General features: G+C 31.4%; 1 protein-coding gene across 2 annotated transcripts in view; it reads right to left on the bottom strand.

Moving 5' to 3' along the window:
• LOC136980003 (transducin beta-like protein 2) overlaps positions 1 to 25,423 on the bottom strand; it is a 40,901-nt gene that overhangs the window by 13,214 nt on the left and 2,264 nt on the right. The window contains exons 2-3 of one of the 2 annotated variants that reach the window (XM_067276024.1): positions 18,023 to 18,217; positions 70 to 112 (exon numbers count right to left, since the gene is read on the bottom strand). In XM_067276024.1, coding sequence (XP_067132125.1) covers positions 70 to 112; positions 18,023 to 18,217 — 238 coding nt within the window. Of the gene's footprint in view, positions 1 to 69; positions 113 to 13,615; positions 14,959 to 18,022; positions 18,218 to 25,423 lie in introns of those variants that run through there. The other variant, XM_067276023.1, reaches the window with a different exon arrangement.

Below are 25,423 nucleotides of genomic sequence, written 5' to 3'. Positions count from 1 at the left end.
GAAAAATAAGTCATTAATTATTTATATATCGGCTTTTAACTTATCATTTCAAAATAAATTTTCACTTACTTCTGACTCAATGTTTTTGTGTTCCATAACATTACAGTTCTTTCTGAAATATTCAAATCAAAACAATGTCTACGTCAGTTCATATCTGACCAAACTATAAATATGGACAACAACAAATGTTAATTTATATGATATTTAACAAAATAACTAATTCAGAAATAATCTAAATTACTGATTTTAAATTGTTTAAAAGAAATAAATAATTATATATTAAAAACTAGTGGCCTTGTCCCCTCTCGCTTAATTCACGGACTTAGCTTACTTGTTCAAGAATTTCATATGACAATTCGTCAATTCCCAGTGGCACAGTTTCTATTTCCCCCCATCATAACCATTTTAAGTGTTATATATATATATTATATAATACTTAAAATGTATATATATGTGTATGTTATAAATAAATATATTTATCCGAAAGCAAATGTTTTTGACTGTGTTAAATGGGCTTCTTCAGGGTATTACAATACTAAAATGTCCTTACATTTATCAGCTTTGAGGGTGGCAATGTCATTAGATGGATTTCACCAACTCTACTTTCTGGAAATCCATGCAGAAGTCTAAGAAATGGATGATATCTAACGACATCGTGCCCTCAAAAATAATAAATCTAAGGACGTCGTATCCTGAAGATGCCCATTTAACACAGTTAAAAATGTTTGCTTTCTGATAAATTTGTGTTGGAAATTGTTTTGTTTTATTTAGAACAGAGAGACTTTTTTTTATAAAAGCATGAGAGAGACTAATGACAGTAATCAATTTTGAAATATCATCTCTAAACATAACTAACTTATTACAATTTCTATAATTTTTACAAAGCACCAGAAAATATAATTTACTTTAGATTTGCATACTTTAAATTACTTTACACATTATTATACTTCAGAAGGTTTATTCAATTTCTACGAGATTTAATTGACACAAACATTATTGAAATGATGGTCAACAACCTTTTTTCAAATTATTGAGACAAATTGAAGTGTTTGAATGTTTGAAAATTCATAGAAGATATTTATTTTCAAACAATTTACAGCAAATACTTTCAAAGAATGTTTGGGCGCATCTATTTTTATGCAGCGAAAGTGTAGCGAAATGACGTCACCAGCAGCATTGGCCATTTAGAAATGAGTTTCAGAGGATTAGCTGTAAAGCGCTTCTCACACGCTGCATAAAAAAACGCACCTTGCGTTTGTACTTGACACAATGTACAGGGTCAACAACTTCACAACTGATAGTATCAGTAATTCAATCTTCCAGATGCTCCAGGTTTTGGACGTATCAAAATATCAATCTCCATATGCTTCAAATACAAGTGAATATAATATTTCATTTGCAAAGGTACTGTACATTGGAGGTTGAAAGAAAACAAGCATATTCATTGAAAACATATTGCTACCTTTTAGCCAAAAACAAATTTCTTCTACGAATCAAAATTTTTCACACACATATAGTAATAAAAAAAATGAATAAAGTTAGTCTTTATCCCATTATCTGTCAATTCTTTTAACAATTTATATATAAAAAGTAATCCTTTTCACAATTTCAATCTGTAGCTTCTCAATACAGTAGACCCCCCTATAACACTATAGATATGTTCTGTGTTACACAAATCTGTGTTGTACGAGTCACTTAAATACATGAGCCAATCACAGCCTGGCACAAGTGCAGTTAGGGGCTACGGCTGTTTGAAAGGTTTTCTTCCATGAAATTAATCAATTCTAGACTAATTTGACTCAACCTTTCCAAATCACATATAATTTTTTGGGAATAATCCATATAAATTATGCTATAAACAAAAAATTGTAGGATTACTTACTGAGTGTGCACCGTTCGACGCCGCCATTGCTTAAGCTTGTTTCCGTAGCGGAGCGGCTCGTCGAACGGCAGGCGGGTGTTTCCTGATCAGCAAATTTTTCGCAGAAAAATAACTTAACTTTGGAGACATCATTAACAAAAATATATTTTTTATGGCTGTTGAATAATAAATGTTTTTTAGTAGGTCCAGTGCTTGTTTAAACTCAACGGTTTGTACAATATCGGCTATTGGTCCAAATTTGACCAATCCTGTCGCGACACAAGTCGGCGATGACGTTTTACCATGTTATACGAGTCTTTTTTAGCGTGTTATATGAACATGATCGCAATTTTTTCACCGTGTTATACAAATCTGTGTTATATGAACCTGTGTTATAGGGGAGTCTACTGTATATGTAAAAATATTTATATTCCTCAAAACAAAAACTTTGTAGAAGTTTTTTCCATGTTCATATTATGAAATCAAATGTTGAAATATAATTTTTGGAGATCAAGTAAACACAGTTATATTTTTTCTTTACCGAAAACATTATTTTTATATCAGTCAAGTATACAAATAACATTTTCTTTGAAAGCATAATAGTTATATTACATTTAAAAAATCCAGAACACTTAAGCATAGATTTTTTTAAATGCAATAACAATAGCGAGGTTGAGGCTGAAGTTTTAAACATGAAAACGTGTACGTCGGACGTTCGGCTCCGCTTTCCTGTAAGACTAGAAGTTTGACAATGGCATTTGGAATGTCGAGCATGATTCCACTGACTTTCCAAACACCATTGTCAAACTTCTAGGCTTACAGGAAAGCGACGCTGAACGTCCGACATATACGTTTTCGTATTTAAAACTTCAGCCTCAACCTCGCTATTATTATCCAATCACCAGTGGATAATTTTTGTCTTTTACATAATTTACTGAGATTGTTAGCATCTAATAAAGTCAGATCTCAGTATATATTAGATGAGTTCCTAGTGTGAAAAAGGACACGTGAAGAGGCTATTGTGATAGTCTATGTTAATATTTTAAAAATAGTTTATTTTTCAACACAAAAAACAACTTCTTCTAATAACACTGTAGTGCGTAACACAGAGACACAGACTAAAACCTTTCACAGTGTTGTATACGATAGAGAACCAACTAACGTTTTCGGCCTCCACCAAGGCCTTCATCAGGTTGAGAACTAAAAGTCATCCCCACCACACTGCCAGAACGGTGTTGCCCGTAAAATAAACAACATATGTGTCGCGTTTCACCCCTCCGCCCGGCAAACTGTGAAAGGTTTTAGTCTGTGTCTCCGAGTTTATTTTTCAAACACTGCAGTAACTTAAATTAACCTATATTTGCATTTTTAAACATAAATTGTAATGAAAAATTTCATGCTTTGGTTATTTCATTTATTTATGTAAGCATTTCTCTGAGATTAGCCAAATATGATTTTCCATAAAACTTTTTCAATTGAAACTGTTATTTATTTATAACAAAACCTTTAAATTTGATATTTAATCATCTAAAAGATTTTAGGAACCAACATAGCCAATTAGTCAATGCATTTCAATATTCTAGAAACTTAGACAGTGGCATAACTACCATTTATGCAACTTGTGCAACTGCATGAAGGCCCCCCAGACTCTCACGCTAGCTGTAATAGCCAAAATTATAAAAAAGTATTCGAGGAGTACAATGGACAATGAGAGACTAAGTGGTTTAGCGTTACTTTCTATCAAAATTTTAGAAGTGGGGAAATTAGACTTGTCAAAGCAATAGATAAATTTTCTGCAATTACGTCCAAAAATATTTTAGATGATGAGCATGAATCAAAAAGTAGGCCTACAGTATAATAATGTATTTACGTAATTTATTCATTTACAAAATAGTAATCACTTTATATAATTTTATGTATATTATGCTGTATTGTGAAAAAATTACATAAAGTCTAATGGGGGATAATAACAACGTAAAACACGAATCAAAGAAATCTAATGGGGGATGTTTTGGAAATATTGCACAAGGGCCCATTCATGTATACTTATGCCACTGAACCTAGATATCAACAACATTAAGATTTTGATAGTTCTATATAGCTACTCTATAAAATTTCAAAGCTATATGATAAAACTAAAAGTCAATGATGTTATTTGAATATATAATACTCTTTTATTGTAATTTCAGTGCACTGCATTAACGTTACAAATGTTACAACCTTCTGTACTCTTAAACGTGGATTTCACACCACAACCATTCAGTCTAGTTCATTTGTCTCCACTGGTAGTTACTGTAGCAACGAAACATGGACAATGAACAGAATAGACAAGATGATATTTAGTCAGTCACACTTTTTAAAGAATGGCAGCATCCTAAAGAAATTAGCCAATTGTTGAAGATGTGTGCAAGAACATCACAACAATGAAAGATGTTCTACATTTGCATTTGGCAATATGGAATCATAAATACTGACTATAATATCTTGCATGAGACAACAGGAAAAACAAGTTTTAACAAAATGAAAGGCAAAGATTTTACAAAATGTTAACAGAAGAGGTAAGATATTATATGTGATGGTGTACTCTGGCAATACAAACAGCATAAATCTCAACTAATGGTCAAGATTTCTGCTGTTTGTATTGCCCTAAGCAGTTTGGTGCTCAAAATTTCTCAATTTTTGACTCAGTGTTTCAACTGTGATTTAAAACACATCATAAGAGCATCACATAATTCATCAGTCTGCTGAAACTAGGGTTCACACATACAATGTTTCACAAATTCAGAAGAATGACTATAGAAGAGCAGCTGTTTTCATTAGCCTCAAACAAGAGAAACTTTTCTAGATTAAAGTGACCTGACAGCCAACAGCAGATAAGTGCAAGTGACTTTATTTTTGCATTTTATGTCTATTTTTCTATCTATGTGAACATATACACATCAATATATACCATTTCTATTATTTCATTGTAACTTAGTATTTAAAAAAAGTGTAAATGGATATACTCGTAAGATAAAATACTGTCAGTAGGGTGAGTGGTATGAAATGACAATAGATATATATTATCTGAGGTGTTTTCAAAACTCTCTTGAAGCATATGACATGTTTTGTGCAACAATACTGCCTATTGAAAAAAACATTTATCTATCTACTAATTGAAATTGTAACTAACTTAGGAATGAGAAGAGAGCCTGCAATTCCAACATATTTTCACCTCCTATTTGCACAATGATTTTATGAATGATGTAACTTTAAAAAAAAAGCCTCTCCTAATGTGTAGCAAACAATAAATACACTTGATACTATTTTGTTCATGCAAAATGCCACTTAAAGTTACCCAAAATTTTCTGCTACTAGTTACACCGTTTTGCAGATAAAATTATTGTAGGAAGAGTTCCTTAAACATAATAATACTTATTTACGCTGTATTTTTGCAGATTGACCAGCATGTTGCATATAACTAGGGGAGAGCAGCATGCCAAAAATCCTGGGGTTACCGACAAGCTGGTTAAACTGTAACTAAAAAATAAAATTAATCAGATCTAATAAAACTTGTTGTTAAATAAATGTTAAAGAAAACATTCTTCCGAATACAATAATGACATTGTAATTTGACTGACAGAAGAGTATTCCTTTACAAAGCAATAAAACAATTGGTGGCTTACTGGCATTAGTAGCATTAGAAGTTAGTATGGTCTGCATGTAACCCTGGAAAATAATATCTTCCTTTCAATTCTTTTTGTCTCTATGACCTTACTCTTATCAATTTCTGTTTGTATCCTTGTCTACTTTGAACCTTGTTTATTAATAAATCCTATTACACTGTAATAATTGATATAAAAAATATTTTATATCAGTTATTAACTGATAAAAGATAAAAATAAAGATATTTTGTTCTGACTTGGATCTCCTCTTTTGCTAAATGGAAACTACACCAATGTAATAAGTCCTATTAATAAATAAGGTCCAAAGTAGACAAGGATACCAACAGAAATTGACCTTTTTTTCAAATTTCACGCAAAGCGTATGTTAATCCGTATAAGTTGAGATAATTTACAGCGAGTTTCTGAAATGGCAGTCTCTACTTGACAAGGCAGTATAGTCGGTCGAGTGTTCGTTATGTGCAGAGCAACGCATGCACGACTTTAAATTTATACTTATAGTTTGAATGGTTGTTCAAATTACATTTCTTTTAAAAACTTTTATAAATTCACATTTGTTCCGAAGGGCATTCCATCGGGTAATCATTGTCGCACCTGAAGAACTCAGAAGGAGTTAGAAAATGTTTGTGCAGAGATAGTGTTTTGTTTTCTGCACACTGGTAATTAGTTCTTTGCTCATTATCGAAAATTTTTTCAAAGTTTATACTTGTGTCCCGGCTAAAACCTTTTTATTATTAAAAAAAAACTTATGAGGAATTTAGTGAAATGTATTACTCATCAAACAGTTATGCCTTATGCCACAATTTGTGTAAATTGCTCAAATATAAACATCTACCGAAACCCGATGCTTAGCAAATAGACACCCACAACTGCCGTAAATAATCAGGCTATATTTTGGAAAAATTAATTATGAATTACAAATATATTTGGCACTAGAGGGAGGCGTTAAGCATTAAAAATAAATTTAATATGAGATGGCACCTAATGCCTCCCTCTAGTGCCAAATTTATTTGTAATTCATAATTAATTTTTCCAAAATATAGCCCGATTATTTACGCAATTGTGGGTGTCTATTTGTCAATTGCTCATCCATTACTTAACTTTGTATGAGAGACTCGTCTCAGAAGAGAGATGCATTATTGAAAAACTTTGCACCACTCTCGCACATGCTGTTTTGCCTTCAATCATTTTGAGTAATGGTTGAATGGTTTTGACTGACTTGATATTCTAGTGCAAATCTGCCTGAATTGTAATTTACACTGAACATTGGTAGTAAATCCAGTATCATGCCCGACCAAAAGACTGGCCATGCAAAGTGTTCCAAGTTTTCTTCATGTCCAACACTTAAATAGGGACCAGTTTCTATTAGAAAGTACTCCTGGAAAGAATCCTCCTTAACATATTGGCCTTGTATTGCATTGCCTCGTACGGTCTAAAACCAAACCAGATTCTAAGACAGCTATCCAAATAACCGAAGTATTTGAATAGTCAATATTTTTAATAATAAATATGTTCCATTCAAAACCGAATAGTCACAGCAACAAGTTATATTTCAGTTAATATACATTGAACGGTTTAAAATTGGATATCAAAAATATGTATTTGTAGTTAAAATGTTTATAATTATTGAAGAAAAATGATTTCAATAGATAACTTAAAGAATATCACTAAAATATTTTATTAAATAGAAACTAAGCAAACCTTTTATATTATGTTATTATTTAGATAAATTCATAATAGATCACACACAAATAGAATTTTAACTCACAAAATTATTCAAAAATTTTAATTTCATCAATACAGCTTTACATACACTTTATTAATTTTATATCTTGAATCAGAAAGAGAAACAATGTTTTTATTGCAAATTATAAATTTAAATTTGTCATCTTATCCATACCCAGATTCTATATTAATGAACAGAATACAGTGCACAAAATTAAGTATGTGATGATATGTCAACTCTAAGAAAAATATGAACGAAAGCAGTTATCTTAGATGGGATTCAAATCTACATCTTTCTTTAGTACAACTTTTACAGTCAAATATTTAAAATAAGACACTATAAATGAGTTCTTAATATCAAAAATACTTTATTTTAGTTTCTTTCATTGAATGAATATATAATATGTATATAAAAACTAAATTACAGTTACATATAGTATTATCCACTCGGCCGTTACATAAATGAATCTTATTTTATCAATATATTTTGGCGAGCAATCAATTTATAAATCAAAAATAATAACTAATAAATTTTTAAAAATTTATCATCAGTTTTGATAATGATATTGCAGTTTTTCTGGAACTTAGTAAATATTGGATATGTAAAAAAAAATGGGACGTGCTGAAGTTTTTCCTAATAAGAGATAAAGTAGTTAATAGATGGGATGTCGACAGTTTTAGATAGATTGAGATCCAAATGTGTGCAAACGGCTACAGATCACTTTTAGCCGAGTCATTTCACTGTCGGTAACTAAGCTCATCATCAGGAGAAACAAGTATTTAAGCTCAAATAAAGCAGAGTTGCAAGTTTATATATTTATTTTTTAATGAAATATTTTCTGTAAAATAGAAATTTGTTGTGTGTATTGGTTTTTAAAAATGTCTTAAATATATTACATAATATATTAAATAAACACGCAATTAAGAAACAGATAATACTGACAGTAATCAACTTGATGGTTTAAAGAATTTATTTTCCTTCCCAATGATTACAACTGAAGCTTTCAAAAACACATTTCATAAATTAAATGCTGTATTAAAATTACATATTAATATATTATGAAAATAGGCCTAAGTATTTAAATACTGTGTATATTTAAATTTTTATAATTATTAAATTTTATCACCACCTGCAGTATGACATTTCTGTGTCTTTAGTCTTCCTGTATTCATCATTTGTGCTGTATTGAATTATCTTTCTTCTAATTATTTATATCCATCTTTATTTCTTCTAATATACTTTTTATAATCTCTCTTATTTCCTAACATTCAGATTGTTTTCAAGTTTCTCTTCTAGAATCCATTCTGAACTTTTATTTAAAAAGTTCAGAATGGATTCTAGAAGAGAAGCTTTTGCAGTATTGTGCCAATTGTTTTGATTTTAGGTTACATAAATTTCAAAATTATTTCTCTCTGACATTTTTAGTAAAAAAAATTAAGAAATTTTTTTAAAAGTCCACTTCTTTAACCAATAGTTTGTGTTTATTGTCATATACTGCATGTTTGCTCTGTATGTAATACACCAAATATTCAACAAAGATGATTAATAATAAACAACGCTTTTAGCCCACGACTATAAATTGGATAGAGTTAGATAACCTAAATAAACAGGACTTAACAATTGGAGGGCTTATCACACCAAGGCCGACAGAAAGAAGGGCTAGATCTTTAATAAAAAAAATTAGTCTTTAATAATCATATTCAAATTTAGGTAAGTATGCGTTTCGGGTACAGGACCCCTCGTCGGCTTACAAACACATGGCACAAACATAATAATTATAACCCCAATAGTTAACCAATACAAAGGGTATCTATTGGTGTTATAATTATTATGTTTGTGCCATGTGTTTGTAAGCCGACGAGGGGTCCTGTACCCGAAATGCATACTTACCTAAATTTGAATATGATTATTAAAGACTAACCTTTTTTTTTATTAAAGATCTAGTCCTTCTTTCTGTCGGCCTTGGTGTGATAAGCCCTCCAATTGTTAAGTCCTATTAATTTAGGTTATCTAACTCTACCCAAAAGATGATTAATTTTTTGTACCAAATTTATCCCCCAAAATTCCTTTTTAAACTGATTCAATTCATCTCATTGTTATTCTATTATTAATTTGATTTATGTCTTCTATCTTTACATTTTCAAATTAAAACTTTCAAATCAAATGACAAATTACCTTCAATTGTTACTAAGACATAACAATAAATAAATTTGATTTAATGAATATACTACCCAATGAAATACACCTTACTTAAATAAATGATCATGCAATAGAATTCCAAAGTTGCATGATCATTTGTGAATTCAATTTAGAAACTGCTAGTAGAACGGGATTAAACTGTGTACATTTTTGAAGCAAACACTATGCTCTAATTGATTATGAAATTCAATTCATTCATTCAATATCTTTTATTAGGTACAAAATAGTACATGCCCGGTACCGCAAAGCATTGCCGGGAGTGGAACAGAAATGTGATATAACACGTGGTGGCAAAAGTATAGTTGATTACAGGAGACAGTACAAATACAATAAGCAATGTTCACATAGGTGAACAGTGATTACAGGATAAAGCTAAATGGTTACAGAATATAATGAGATGATTACAAAATTATATAGTAATAAAATAGCAAATACAGAATGGTTACAAAAATAAAAGTAAAGATAAGATATAAAAACAGGTATAATACAATAGTATATACAATATGATACAAGTGCAAAGGTACGGTATACATTGTAGGGTTGAGCACAACTAGAAAGACAGTCAGTCAGTCCCTTGTGGTGTTGGTTGCAATCCTCGAATAGTTGTGAGCGAGTTTTTGAAGAAGAGGATAGAGATCCTTATTGTTAATAAGTTCGTAGTGTGGACAGGGCCAGGGAATGTTCATATCTTTGGCAGTGATCTCGATGGCTAGCCTATCCCGCTCAAGACACACACATCTGTACAAGTAGTGGTCTGGACCATCAACCTCCCTGCAGATGGCACAGAGAGGGGAGTGTTTGCCCGTGAATCTGTGGAGATAACTAGAGAATTTACCGTGTCCAGTGATGAGTTGGATAGAGTCAGGGTCAATGGTAATCTTCTGGTTGAGGTACGTAGTGATGTCAGGAATAAAGTTGAAGGTAGAATTGCTATGGTTTTGGCTCCAGGAGCTTTGCCAGCAGTTAATCAGGTCTTTATGGAGTAGGTTTTTAATTGTAGACAGACTGAGTTTACTGTAAATGGGTTGGAGTGAGTTGTCATTCGCGGCCTGCTTAGCAAGCTGGTCAGCTCGCTCGTTGCCGATGGTACCCTGATGTCCTTGGGTCCAGCTGATGTAGTATCGGTTGCTAGAGTGGAGGACGGCTTTTTTGATGGCAATGGTTATGGGATGAGGTTTGTCGCTGTTGATGAGAGAGATAGCTGACTGGCAGTCAGTGTATATTAATTTTCAACTGATTGAATGGATTACATATTATTTAGAAGTTTTAACATTACTTATAGAAAGAGTAAAGATTTCTTTGATTGCTGTAATTAAGAAACTGTTTAAATCAAGTGTCCATAAAGATAGGAAAAGCCAGGAAAAGGAAATTGTCGCCTCTTTATTCTTTCTTTTGTATTAAAGAAAACTTTTAAGTAAAAGGTATTTTGTAAAAGTAAATTTATTGTAATACTTATTACATTGAAATAATGACATCTATAAGGGACATCCAAAAAATAAAGAATATTTGGCTATAAAAATAGAAAAAACAATGATAGGAAAAAGTTTTATTAAGTAATTAGTACAAGACTGATTATTTTTCTATAGTCACCATTAAGATTTAAACCCCTGTCATAATGAGACCCTAGTTTTTGGATTTCTTCGTCAGACACTTCCACTACCAGTTCTTTCAGCCAGTTAGTGATGGCTTCTTTATCTTCATCATTCATTCCAAACTGTTTGTCACTCAAAAACTTTTTCAGCTTGGGAAAGAGGTGAGTCACTGGAGGCCAGGTCAGGACTGTATGATGGGTGGTCGAAAATGTCCCAGCCAACAGGGACGCTTGTTGAAATAGCATGATGATTCCTTCTTCCGGTGCATATATTGAGAGAGCTGTGGTGATTTTCCTATTCTGAATGTCATATTTGTGTTCCTTAAGATGTTTGGATAACAATCATTTGGTAGAGCTGATGTACAGTACATCAGATCCCTTTCTGATCTTCATCCCGAATGGGAAATGGCATATACTCCAGGGTTCTTTCCTAATTTAACAGGTCCTTTGCATTATGAAGTGAATTGAAAATGGTCAAACTTCTTTAGTATGAGATGCCACATCCCTTGAGACTGGCTATCTAGTTACATATAGGAGTTAAAATACGATTATACTGTATTATTAAGAAATCTTTTTTCTCTTTCTCTTCTGCTTGGGTTGTAGTATCTTGTTTGTAACCTACAGCCACAAGATTATTAATATTCTCAATGAGACTCTTAGGAAACCCATGCTGTTAGTACAGTATATCTTACTTCATGTATCCATTCTGTCGGTGCAATGGGTATGTGCTCTCTTGATAAGTGCCGTGAATGCTGCAATTTTATATCAGTATGGGTCACAGGAGTCGGCTAGAATGTAACTTGGCTCAAATTCAGGTTTGTGGTAGACATTAGTTAGAATGTTACCTTCTTCAAAGCTTACGTGCATATCTAGGAAATGTACTGTACTTCCCTTTCACAGCCATATTAGATTAACAGTTACTCCACTCAAAACTAAACAACTTCCATACAAATTCTCACTAACCTGCCAGAACAGTCCAGCATCTGTCAAAACTAAAATCTAATGTTTTCAACCTATTCCAAAAGTCTTCACCAGGAATTTGGAATACTGGAATGTTCTTTTAATTTTCATTTCAAATTGAATGCATTTCTTTAATTTTTGCTATCATGCACATTATGGAATTCCTCAATGTGGAGCTAATAATGTGGTGTCAAAGTATGTTTGCCATGTTCCTTGAGATGATGATAGTTTTGACAAGTTAGTGAGAATGTGTGTATAATTTCAAAAATTAACAATAGATTGAAAGGTAAAATTTCATTCAATATATAAAATTTTTTTTCTGAATTGTCTTATAAATTCTAAGGAAGTTATTTATTTAATTTTTCTTCAATTTCTTTCTCTCCAATTTTCCTTATAAATTTAGAAAAAGAATTCTCAGACTTGAATTCAGAAAAACCAATACTTCACCAAAAGTAGCATTTTTATAATTGAGATATCTTTACAATACCATGATAAATTCAAGTCTAAAAATACTCTTTAAAGAAGTGCATAGAAAATAATAAGGAAAGGCAACCAAATGACTACCTAACTTTATGATAACCAAACTTTTAAATATACATTTGTGAAATTAAACCTATATATAATACTCAAATTCTCAAATCCTAAGCAGTTTTATGAAAAACAGGAATCAATTTTATGTTATTGGATTTATATGTTTCGATGCCAATTTGTTCATAAGAACGAATGGGAAAGTAGATACATTTTTAGTCTACAAGTCCATATTTTTTGGCTATTTCAAATTCAAATCTGAATTTTTTTAAGAATTATTTCTAAAATTTCATTTGTTTTTTAATTTTTATTTTTGAAAGAAATTTAAATAATTAATGTTAAATACAAAAATTTTATTTATATATATATTCAAATATATTTATTTAAAATAGAATTTTAGAAACTTTAACAATCAATTAGTTAAAAACAATTTTTCATTAGTTAAAAATTTGTATGTATACAGTTTAATATACAGTCACAGTACAGTGGTTACAAACTTTCAGGAGAGATAGGATAGAGTACACCTAGACAATGGAAAATCACATAGCAACGAGCCCTCGTCTATTACAGCAGTGGCATGCGTCTCCACCTGAATGCAACGTATGGCCAAAAGTGGATCAGGCAGGGTGGTCCAGTGCATTGGCGTGCTCGATCGCCAGACCTCACATGCCTTGACTACTTCCTCTGAGGGTACGTCAAGGAACTGGTGTACAAAACTCCCGTTAACAGTGCTGAAGAACTCGTTGCACGCATTGTGGCAGCTGCTGGGGAAGTCCAGGACACGCGCCCAGTATTTTCGACGACGTCAATCTTCAATGCACCAAAGATGTGAGGCCTGCATCACGGCCCGGGGTCGTAATTTCGAACACCTTTGATTTTGCTGTACTAAGAATAATAAACATGTTTTCTTACCCTGTTCGTGTCCTTCCTTTCTTGTGTTTTGTGTCGTCACTACCGTGCCAGGAAAGCATTTCCGACCATGCATTGCTATGTGATTTCCCATTGTCTAGGTGTACTCTATCTCTCCTGAAAGTTTGTAACTGCTGTACTGATACACCCTGTATAAATTAAAATTTACAGATGTTCTTATTGCTGGGTACTTTTAAAGAAAATTTTTATTGGTTAGTTTAAATAATTTTATTTAATAACAAAATGTGTTAGGTTCCTTTGGTTGCATTAAAAATAATTACAAATTTTCTGTAGATGACACTGCTTCTAATTTTTACAAATTTAAACAGAAAGAAACATTTTATTTAAAATTTTATACAAAATCTTGAATAAATTACATTCATATATACATATATTATAAATTTTACTTATAAAATACCCAATGCACTATTGAGTAAAATTTACTGACGTTAGAAATAAATGATACAAGATGATGCATATTATTTTTTATTTTTATCTTTTAATAATTTCTGTAACATAAGTTCCATACATGCTCTTGCATCTTCGGCACTATCGTGACCCGTTTCATTTTCTTGAATGTTTTTATGAAGATGATGACTGACTAATGATTTTAACGATCTCCTGTAAGGAAGTCCATAATAATGTGGGAAAACAATAGATGTGTCAATAACTGTATCATGTATTAATCTAAGTGCCTTAAGATCATTTTCTAAACCATGACCAATCAAAATAGTTTTAGAATTGAATAATTTTAGCAAAACTTCATGCACGTCTTCAAGAGTGGTGTTAACATTAATCAAGTCTTCTTCTGTAATTCCACTGAAACTAGTATTATAATCAATTATAGGATTTTCAGGTAAAACCAGTGTGTTAAAAATTATTTCACCATTAGACTGTACAACACTTATTTTTGCAATTTCGAGTCCTTGAATAGTAAAACACATTTCACAATCTAATGCAAAAATTCCATAATTTTCTATATTCTCTGAAAGTAATTTCGTTTTTACAAATTTATCGAGATTGCGTGTTACTTGATTACTGACATGATATTTACTCGTCATACAGCCTTTACTGTTTGTTTCACGATTACAACAAGAATATAAATATTTGGAGCAATTAGAATTTATTATTTCCGTTTTTTTCTTTTTTCCCCAATGATAAAAACAATCCTTTTCTGCAAAACAGCTTCCATCTGACTTTAAATAAAACTCTGTTTCACAACGACAGCAAATTTGATGGTTTGGATTTACATCATTGTTGTTATGAAGTTTATTTTCTTTCAATATTAATGCTTTGCCTGGTTCATTTGGATTTTCTACAGGAAACCCATATTCCATTTGTTCCTCTCTACTTAATACATATTGTTTCATTTTTTGATATAATTTTTCTTCACTGTATGCTAATTTTTTATACCACTTTGAAGGGACGTGAAACCTTGTTAATTCAAAATCACATTTCTTCTTGCTCTTTAGACTATTCTGATCCTCTTGAAATTTCTTTTCAATGATCAAAATGCTTCCACCTCCAGAGAATAAAAGCAAAGAGATTATAGTCAAATACAACCAATAGATGGCTTCGATTCATAATATTAGACTAGTTTTTATAGTAAAAATATTACAAATTTACAATTTTTCAATATCAACACTAAACTATTCTTTTAAATTTTAATAACCAATTATCAAAACTAATATTTATATCTTATTATTTCATATAAAAATACTTAACTTTAAAATAACTATTGTATTTAGAATATTTTAAACTATTTATACGGCAAGTTTAACGCTACTAAGAAACACTAAATTAATAAAAGTACATAACTCATTCAGCTGCTAAATTGAAAATACCGACTTTCTTTTTACAGAGTGAAACATTTTCAACTATACAGTCAAAAAACATTTCAATCAGTAAAAGGAAAGTTGGTAGCCTCAATTTAGCAGCTGAATGAGTTATTTTATTGTGTAAACGTGGTGCCAAGTTTTTTAAAAATATATTAATAAAACAACAAGTTAATTATCAGGAACAAATGATATATCGTTATGCAACTGCTTAAAACTAGCTAGGCAGTGTTGTTACCATTTAACTGCAGTTCTTTTATTTGATTACCAGTAATTCATTAGAACAAATGTTGGCTCTGAATTTCCTCTTCAAGTCTATTTTCATAAAAATATAAGCAGAGATATCCAACATTACCCAGGTAAAAAGTAATAAGGCTAAACATTAAAACTAAAATTATATTCAAAGTTTGATTATTTTAGCATAGGTAGCACCAGATAAATCTGCTACTATTATATACTAAATTCACAATTTAACCATAATTTGTAACTCAGTTCAAATTCACCGAGTAAGCAAGAAAACGCCAGATATTTGTAGTAAGATGTAAAATAAGATTTTATATTTTATGAATCAACAATATTCATTAAATATTGGGTTGTTGCAAATGAAATGGCCATTCTTTTAGATGTAAACTTCCTGGCCTTGGCCTTGTACTTCAACTTTTTTCCATGTGAACAGTGCTGTATGTTTGCAATTGAAAGAGCACACATAATATATGAATTTAAAAATGTAATCTCATTTAGATTGTGAGTTCCGCATGTTTAAGAGTATTTTTTTTCTGACAACGTAGAAAAAAGGAAATTGAATAATTTTCTTTTTCGAGTATAAGCAGGGACATAATTCAGCCGAAACAATCCGAAATACCAATAAAACTTTTGGTGAAGGTTCTGCGAGTGAGCAGGCCACCAGACATTGGTTTAAAAAATTTCATTCCAGGAATAAAAATTTCAACAAGCAATTATTTATTGTGACATCATCATAATGCCAGGCTGAAACTTTTAATCATATTTTTAAATTATTTAATTTAAAATATATGCTCTCTATCTGAATTTAGTACTGTATTGTTTTGCCACCATACATCATACTTTTCCTTTAATAACAGAGCTGTGCCAGTCATATAACACACGCCTTTCAGGGGAAGATTTTTGAATTGAAATAATATGACTTCCAGTTTGCATCGGAAGTTCATGTATAGTTAATCAGAGCCTCTTGCTCATAAGTCTTCCATATCTGGTCTCTTCTTTCATGTACCTAACTCAGTTCTCAAAATTAAGGAAAGACAGGCAGATGATGAACAAACAGACAACAGTGGAAATTTATAGGTCTACAGTTTTTTCAAATTGCAGCCAAAAAATCTGAATTGAAGATGATCATTAAATCAGAACTTCCCGATTGTCTGGGAAATTGTGGAAAGATTGAATGCACTAGACATTATGCAACCATTTCTCGACATCTAAACATGTCGGGGAAAGTCGAGAAGCTCGACAAATGGGTACACTACGAACTCAGTGAAAGAGATAAGGAGCATCATTTGGAAGTCTGTAGTTCTTTAATAATTATTTGTCACAAAAATGGTAGTATTCAAGTGAAATTCTTCCCCATCCATCTTATTCTCCAGACTTTTTGCCAACAGACTATCACTTTTTTTTTTAATACATTTGGACAGTTTTTTGGCAAGGAAAGTCTTCAAGAAGGATGCAATAAAAAGTACCTATAATGACTTTTTGACTTTTCATTCTTATGACTTCTACCAAATTAGCATTAATGCATTTCAGTTGCATTGTAAAAAGTGTATTAATGTTGGTGGAGACAATTTTGATTAAATATGTAAGTTTTAAATTAAATTAATAAACGTTCAAAGTCAGAAGTAAAAATCGATGATTTCATTTACAACAATCTAATTATAAAAAAATTCCGTAAATATTTTTATACATAAACGAGATATATTTCTTACATCTCATTTATTAGAAATGAAACAACAAGGTCTTAACTATATTATAATCCTAAATTAATTAATCTATCTGCTTAAAAACAAATTAAAACATTTTATAAGTCTTCAACTATATAAATGATATTTAATTTGTATAAATGTTTAGATTCTAAAATTTCGCCAACTGAAATAATTTTCCAACAAGTAAATATTTTAATATACTCAATAATCAGAGCAATAATTTACACTAATAACAATTATTATAATAGTCTATAGAACTCAAAAGCAGCACTCAAAATAGAGAAGAATGGAGGAAAAACGTTTTAAGGACCTGCTACTACAAGCAGAACACCAAAGAAGATAAATATTGATTAAGAATGTAAAACTGAGTCGTAGAGATTATTATAATATAATTGTATAATTCTATACTTTTCACAATTAAAAACTACAATAAATATCTTCATATCTTGTCCTTTTTCAACACCTCAGGAATACAAAAGTGTTTATGGCAGTCAATCTTTAATTTGGGGCTACTCATTTGACTCAATATGTAAGGAAGTACCAGGGATATGACACAATCTATATATATATATATATATAGTATATATTGGTAATTTTAATTTTAATAGTCAGAATCTCTCTCATATACTTTTCAATATATTTGTTTTCCAGTATTAATCTTTCAATGTAATAATAAAAAGAAATGTTAACTAATCAAATTAAAAACTAATAAACAAAATAGCTGCTCAAATTTGTTTTAGATTGTCATCAAACAAATGGTTAATTTTTAATAAAATACTAATTTATAAAATTTGCAAATTACCTTCATCACAAGATATTAGATACTTTCCATTACTACTATAGTCCATATCAAGGATATTCCCACTGTGGCCTTTTAATGTTGTTATTAGCCATGGATGTGTAAATTGAGCTTTAACTTCTTTATGCTTATCTAAAATATTTTTCTTTTTCTTTATATTCTTTCCTTTATCTTTTTTCTCTAATTCCTGATTACAGTCTGTAAAATAAACTATTGATATAAAATTTGAAAATGGTAAATTTGAAAAATTCCACATAAAAATGGTTTAGGGAGTATTGTATATATAAAAAGCAAAGTTATAGGCCTACTGCTTTGTGTTTTTTTAAAAACTTAATAAAATTTTAATCAGAGACATTTTTTCAGTCCTTTTTTGGATCAGCATCAGACTCCAAAATAATGCTTGGAACAGAACACAAAAATGATATTTTATATTTAGTATAAAAAACAAAAATATATTTAAAACTAGATAATGGAAAGGTCATTTGAAAGGGATCAAGATATCAATAAAAAATCCAATTTGTTATATACAGTAAAACCTCATTAATTTGAAGTTTAAGGAGTAAAAAGCAAATCCTGACTTCAAGTTAATGAGTTTAATACCCAATTTTTGCAAATTTTTCTGTGGCTGAAAATTTCCCATTATCAAGCCATTTCTCAAGGATCTGTTTACTGAATGATTACATAATTTTATACAGTTTATTCACCTCTGAAAGTGATGTGAAGGTGCTCCCTTATATCTTAATCAGAACACCAATGGCATACAGAATCAGTAAAAGGATGTTGACAGAGGGTTGCAATAGCATAGTATTGTGTTTTATCGATGGAGCCATAACATTTGTTTACCTTAATTTCTGTATTCATACAAAATATAAGAGAAAATGAAGATCACAAACTTATCAAAAGACAGAGGTACAGTACAAGGAAAAGTACTTTTAACTTAAACTTATTTTTCCAAGTACTGGCAATTTCAACTTAACAAAACCTATTATACAGAAAACCCTATATACTGTGCATGAGACCTGTTAACAGCTTTGAGTTAACAAGACTTCAAATTAACATAGTTTGATTTAGCAAAGTTTTACTGTATTTATACTTTAACTTTTGTATCATAAATAGTAAATTTCATTTTTTTGAGGACGATAATAACAATCTAGATTATAAAATCAATATTAATGGAGATTGAATAAGAATATTGAATTACAAAGTTATCTGCAGAGACATCTAGTGGTTGAAACTCAAACTTAAAACACTCTTCAAAACATACTCAAGTGATTTATGCGAGGACAAAAGCTCAAAAAATTTTGGTACTAAAAGCAGAGAAAAAGTATAATCAATACAACGTAACTTTCATAAAGGATTTATGGGTATAAAGAAAGACAAGTTATTTTGTGTTATGTTTTTGGATAGTGAAAGCACAAGTGGCTTTCAAGTTATCTAAATGTGCTTTGTTTTGATAATATAGCTTCATAAGCAATGGTAACATTTCTGCTCCGAACTGAAAATTCCAATGATAAGAGCAATTTTGAAAAGGTCTTCTGACTTTATGTACCCTTAGGAAAATGAATGAATGATTTGAAGAAATTGAATGTTTAGGGAAGAGACCATGAAAAAAGTGTAAACTGAACTATTCATTGAAGGTTGAAGATGTTTTGTTTGCTATCATTGAGTAATCCAACATAAGAGTTCCACCACTACATGTGCAGTGTTGGATTTTATGCTATTTTATAAGGATAAAAATGCAATAATTTATGTATTTTTATCATAAACAAGATTTTTGCAATTCACAATTATGAACAACTAAATATGTTATGGAACACGTTTGAGGAACTTAGCGGAAAAATTGCATATCTACTCTCTATATATAAAATACTTAGGTTAAAATTGTAGCATGTTTTCTTTCACAAAAATAAAAGAGGAGGAATAACAGAACCAGAAACTGATAAATCATTATGAAAGTTTTAAACAAATTGGCAAAGCCTGTGGAGTGAGTGAATGAAGTAGGAGGGAGAAGCTCCCTATTATTTAGATAGATGTTTAGATTTTTAAATAAACTTAAATTTGAAAGAGTTGGCTCAATTTGATTTGTCATAGTAGCCCATAATAGCAACATTATATGAATATACTATAACCCATAATGAAGAGGAGTTCAGATCCAAAATGCATACAAATAAGATACAATTTAAAGTAATTAATTTTGCTGTGCTCTTCCAAAAACCATTTCCTGTATGATAAGTCCTTCATTTGTCAAGTTGAGAAATTTAAGAAGTACAACATATTAATTGATTGTTCCTGTTAACTTCTATACACAATCATGTTACGCTATATAGCTAAAGAAAATTTAACTCACTATTTGAAAGCTAATGTAAATCCCTGTAAATAATATATAAACAAACAGATATTTTCTTTTCTAATTAAGTTGTAATGTGCACTTCTTTCGGCCGCGTTGTCTCTCAATCGGTCTTCATCCTGGATCCCAGGAGTCTACATACGCAACCGCTCAAGCAAGATAGGAACCCAATCAGTCTCTATTGACCTTAAGGATACAGTGGTGTCAGTCCTGACGTGGTGCCGACCCTCTGATCACATTTTTCAAGTATTCTATTTTGTACACCCTTTCTTACTCCTTTCATATTAGCTCTGTTGTCCTCTAAACCACTTTAACTCAAAAACCTAACTTTTTCCAAATGTGTCAGAATAAGTTCTGTCAAACCTTCTCCAGTTGAATCACAAGCTAAAAAAAAAAAAACACTAATAAAAAATTCTTTGATTTCATATTTATTTTGAATGGAGTTAAAAGTGACAACTCTTATTGTTAATGAGAGCTGTTCAATATGACTTACGTCTGGGTACAATCGGCAGATTATCAAAAAATATTTAGCAATTTTTGTTATTTTGACAATTTTGCTTAAAATTACATTTCCCATCAAGTTTATCAATTCATCTGGTATATAATTGCTTAGATAAGTCACAGACCATTTATCAGACTCGCGTTGAACCTTCCTGATATGTTCTTCCATAACTGGATGAAACTCAGAAAGCAAATCTACAACTTTAGGAAGTTTTCGTTATTAGGCTGAAACAAATGTTCAGTTGTTCCACGAAAAGCTAAGCATTGTGAGGCCAATAGTCTAATTATTGACATAACTCTCTTTAGAACTCCTTTCCAATGCTGAATTTCTATATCCATAATTCGTTGATATTTAGCGTCAATAGTTTTTTCTGTTTTAATCAAATGTCCAATTCTTCTTTCCATGCTCTGAAAGCATCTCTGTGATTTACAGACTTTTCGTGCATCATGAGAGCTCTTGGAAGATTTCCCCAATCAGAATAGCCTTTTTTGGGCCAGTCACTAATAGCAGACAAATTATCAAATAAAATACAACAAGCATCATTTGTAACAGAATAAATCAACCAATTTCTCTCAATGACTTCACCATTGCTCAACACTTTCAAATAATACAAGGGTGAAAATCTATGCCTTTTTTTATTAATAGGAAACTCTAATTCTTTAATTTGATGTGGACTCCACTCTACCAGTACACTCAAACCTGTTTTTGTGCGGTCTTTTTTTGTGCGATTTGTTTTGTGCAATTTTTTTTGTGCAGTATATGAATTTCAATCAAATTGGTATACCGCACAAAAAAAATTGCACAAAAACAGGTTTGAGTGTATTTGACAAGTTTCAGACGACATGCAGAAAGCATTCCATAATGCAGAAGAAATTTCGTTTAATATCTGCTACTGCTACTCGGCTCTTGATGAACTTCTGATGGTGTTATGTTTTGGCTCTCCTCAACAACTTCTTCTGGAAGTGAGTGGGGTGACACTGAGTTTTCATTTGCCAAATCCAAAGCAGATGCTGTTGATGTGGATGGCTCATCTAAACAGAACTTTTGTACTAAGAATTTCTTCATAATATAGCTTAGCTTTTTTCCTTCTTCCCTTTTTCTTTAAGCATTTCTTTTTATATTGACTTCCAGACAATTTTTTCCTTTTCTGTTCCATACTGTAATAAATATATTAAATAAAAATGTAGTCCTTCTCAAAGACCAGAGGGGGTCATTGAAAATGATTAAATATGATGATGTTTATCATGCTATTAAAATAGGGTAGATAAAGTAACGATAGAAATGAGTTGCAAGCTAGTAAGATTTGTAGGTAACAGGACAAGATCTTATAATATAATTGAGATGGGTTGATGATGATAATAAGTGCAGAGCCCAAACGGTTAGAAGTTGAAAGTTGAAATGTGGTACACAGTTAAAGTACGACATGAGAACGTACACTAAGAAGGGATTTTTTGAAATTCTCTCCCGTGGGGGAGAGGGAGAGGATTAAAGCTTAACCTGATGAACAACTTCTACTGTACTATTTTAGATGCGATTTTTTGTTTTGGTGGGTACATCATGAGAATGCACACTAAAGAGAGATTTTTGGAAATTCCAACCCCTCTTGAGAGAAGAGGAGAGAGTAAGTTGTAGTCAGCATAAAGTGTAAATAATAAAGAAGGAAAGTAAATAGTGGCACATATAGTATACATTTTGGAACATCCCGAATGAAGACATCCGAAAGATCATGAGAGTGGCCCCTATATCTGAAAATATGCGGGAAGCAAGACTCAGATGGTATGGCCATGTCATGCATAGTGATGAACACTCAGTAGCAAAGACAGCAGTACAACTCAGCCCACCTGGACTGTAACCCCAAGGGCGCCCCAAGGTGAGGTGGATGGATTGACTGCAAGATGACACGAGGAGGGTGAATGTCACTCCAGAAGACGCATTGGACCGTACCAAATGGACAAAGGCATGCAAGAAAGCAAACCCTGCATAGAAGCAGGATCTCAATACTAGGAAGAAGAAGATAATATACATTTTGGCAATTAATAAATATTTTAATCATTTCCACCTTTTGGGTAACCCATAAACAACAAATCCAAAATAAACAAATTTGAACGAGTATTCGAATTACAGTAGAGCGTCGAAAAGTGGAACCAATTGGGGACTGGGGTCCTTCCAGTTAATGATACATTAACCTGTCCGATGTTCAAATTTTTCTCCGTTGCATGTCGCTTCGTGTTGAATTTTCGTCGATTTTAAGCCTAATGAAAATTTTTATAATAATCATCAAGGCTATCGTATCGTTAAAAATTATTTCTGCATTTTGTACAAACAAAATAAATATATTAAACATGAAAATTATACTTTAGAAGTAAATTTAGTATCAAAAACATTCGATTCAGCACGACACAGTCCGACTGAAAATCGTTCCACTTTCCGGCCACTCCACTTACCGACGTTCCACTTATCGACGCTCTACTGTAGTTCCAAATTCGAAAAATTTGAAGTATTGAATTGGAAATATGTTCCAAACAAGTTTTTTAGATTTTTGAATTTAAAATCAACCATATAATTTAAGTAAAGTTATCATCAAATAAGTTAATTCTCCATTATAATGAAAAATTCTGATTTTTTTTTATTTTACAGGTTATTTAATAAAAAATCTTTTTGAAATTTATTCCATTAAAATTCAATAATGATTTTAATCAATTTTTTTTGCGTTTTTGACTGCATTTTAGTAGGATACACCTTGAGAATGCACACTAAGAAAGGATTTTCGGGGAGAGGGTTAAGGATTATTTTAAAGAACTCGGCTTTGCTGTACTATTTTAGATGCGGTTTTTTGCATTTTTGCAGAAAATCCAACATATTTTCAGACCATGTAAAAATTCTCTAATTAATCTTGGAAGAGGAAGACCTAATTCTTGCACCCGGTGAAAATGGATAAGATCGGCTATAATCTAAAAATCTTAATCTTCACTATCATTACTTTTTGCCCGAGCAACGCCGGGCTCATCTGCTAGTAAATAGATAACGAATATCTGTCAAATTGACAGCTAGCAGTCGTTTTGACATATGCCTTTCCTTAACTTGTGATTGTATTTTCTCCACTTCAACATATATGAATTTAGTAAAAATACAGCAAAAAATAACAAATGCAAAAGTAGGCAAATGCAAATATTTCCTAAGCAACTCTATCACACACACAATATAATAGTAGTCCAATATTACTTAAATAACTATCTATCACACACACAATATAATAGTAGTCCAATATTACTTAAATAACTATCTATCACACACAGGCACACGTTCCACACCTGATATATACTCAATCCATGCAAATGCTTCTTTTTAATTCGAGTCCTATTGTCACAACATAATCCTTTTCAATAATAATACATAATTACTATAAATGAACTAGTACAAATGCAAAAATATTATACTGATACAGATATATATCTGATTTAAACACAGCACAGCCACTTGCTACTTCTTGAGACAAACTAACGTTAAAATCAAATATTGTCAATAATTTAAGCTCAACACAGAACTATCAACACGTTACACATGCAATTGTCTTTTATGATAATTGCCACCTCAGCTTTTAGGAGCAGTCGACAGTACATTACAAACAAAAACAAAAGCTTTGCGCTGTCACGTCAAAAGCCTTTTGGCAAGCGCTCGCCAACAATGCAACAATGCACCATAAACCGAAATCAAAGGGTACCGAAAGCACTTAGGCAGAGGTGAATGATAAATCATAAGTTGTATACATCAATATCAGAATAACAGACCAATACACAAAAAGCTTCAAGTAAAAGTTTTTAATTATTGAATGGTTCAAATAATATTTTGATTTTGCTGCATATCCCACCCCCTTACGGTGCCGCCTGATGCAGCCATCTCTCTGCATCATAGCATGTCACGGCCCTGTTTGGTTATCAAGTAATCATGCCTTCCAGAGTTGCGAGTCTAGTTGAAATCGAAGTATCACCAGAAACTTAAATGGTAATGTTTTTGAATGATACTAGGTCTAATCAGTCAGTATTTCCAAACAAGCCCTTAGAAATCATATCATTGACATTTTCTTTCCATTTACAGCACTAAACACTTCCTATTGAAGATTTTGGAATTATTTTCCCCCCTAAGAAAATCAGTTTGTGTTCAAAGCATATTCATATTAAGTTTGGAAAAGTTTCAGCCACTATATTCCTCTGCAAACAACTTGACATACTAATGACTTTGAATAAAGGAGACACACAGTTTCAAAATTGGCCAATTCCACTTTTTCTGGATCTGGAACAAAAGGAGTGTAAATGTGGCTGATTTTGAAACTAACTTCAAATTTTCATTCCCCTTTTAGGGGCTGTCCATAAATAATGTCCACACTGGAAGGGAGGGAGGGGGTTAAGACAAGTTGGACAAGAGGGGTTGAGCTTCAGTGGATGTCCATATATTTCATTAAAATTTGTACAGTTTATGCATTTTATTATATTTATTTCAAAATTTCTCATATGTTTCGTTTCTACTTATGGTATCTATCATTCATTAGGTGATAAAG

Source organism: Centruroides vittatus, unplaced genomic scaffold, assembly GCF_030686945.1.
Source record: "Centruroides vittatus isolate TY-2023 unplaced genomic scaffold, ASM3068694v2 contig_658, whole genome shotgun sequence".
Lineage (NCBI taxonomy): Eukaryota > Metazoa > Arthropoda > Arachnida > Scorpiones > Buthidae > Centruroides > Centruroides vittatus.
This window is presented reverse-complemented; position numbering and strand designations above follow the sequence as displayed.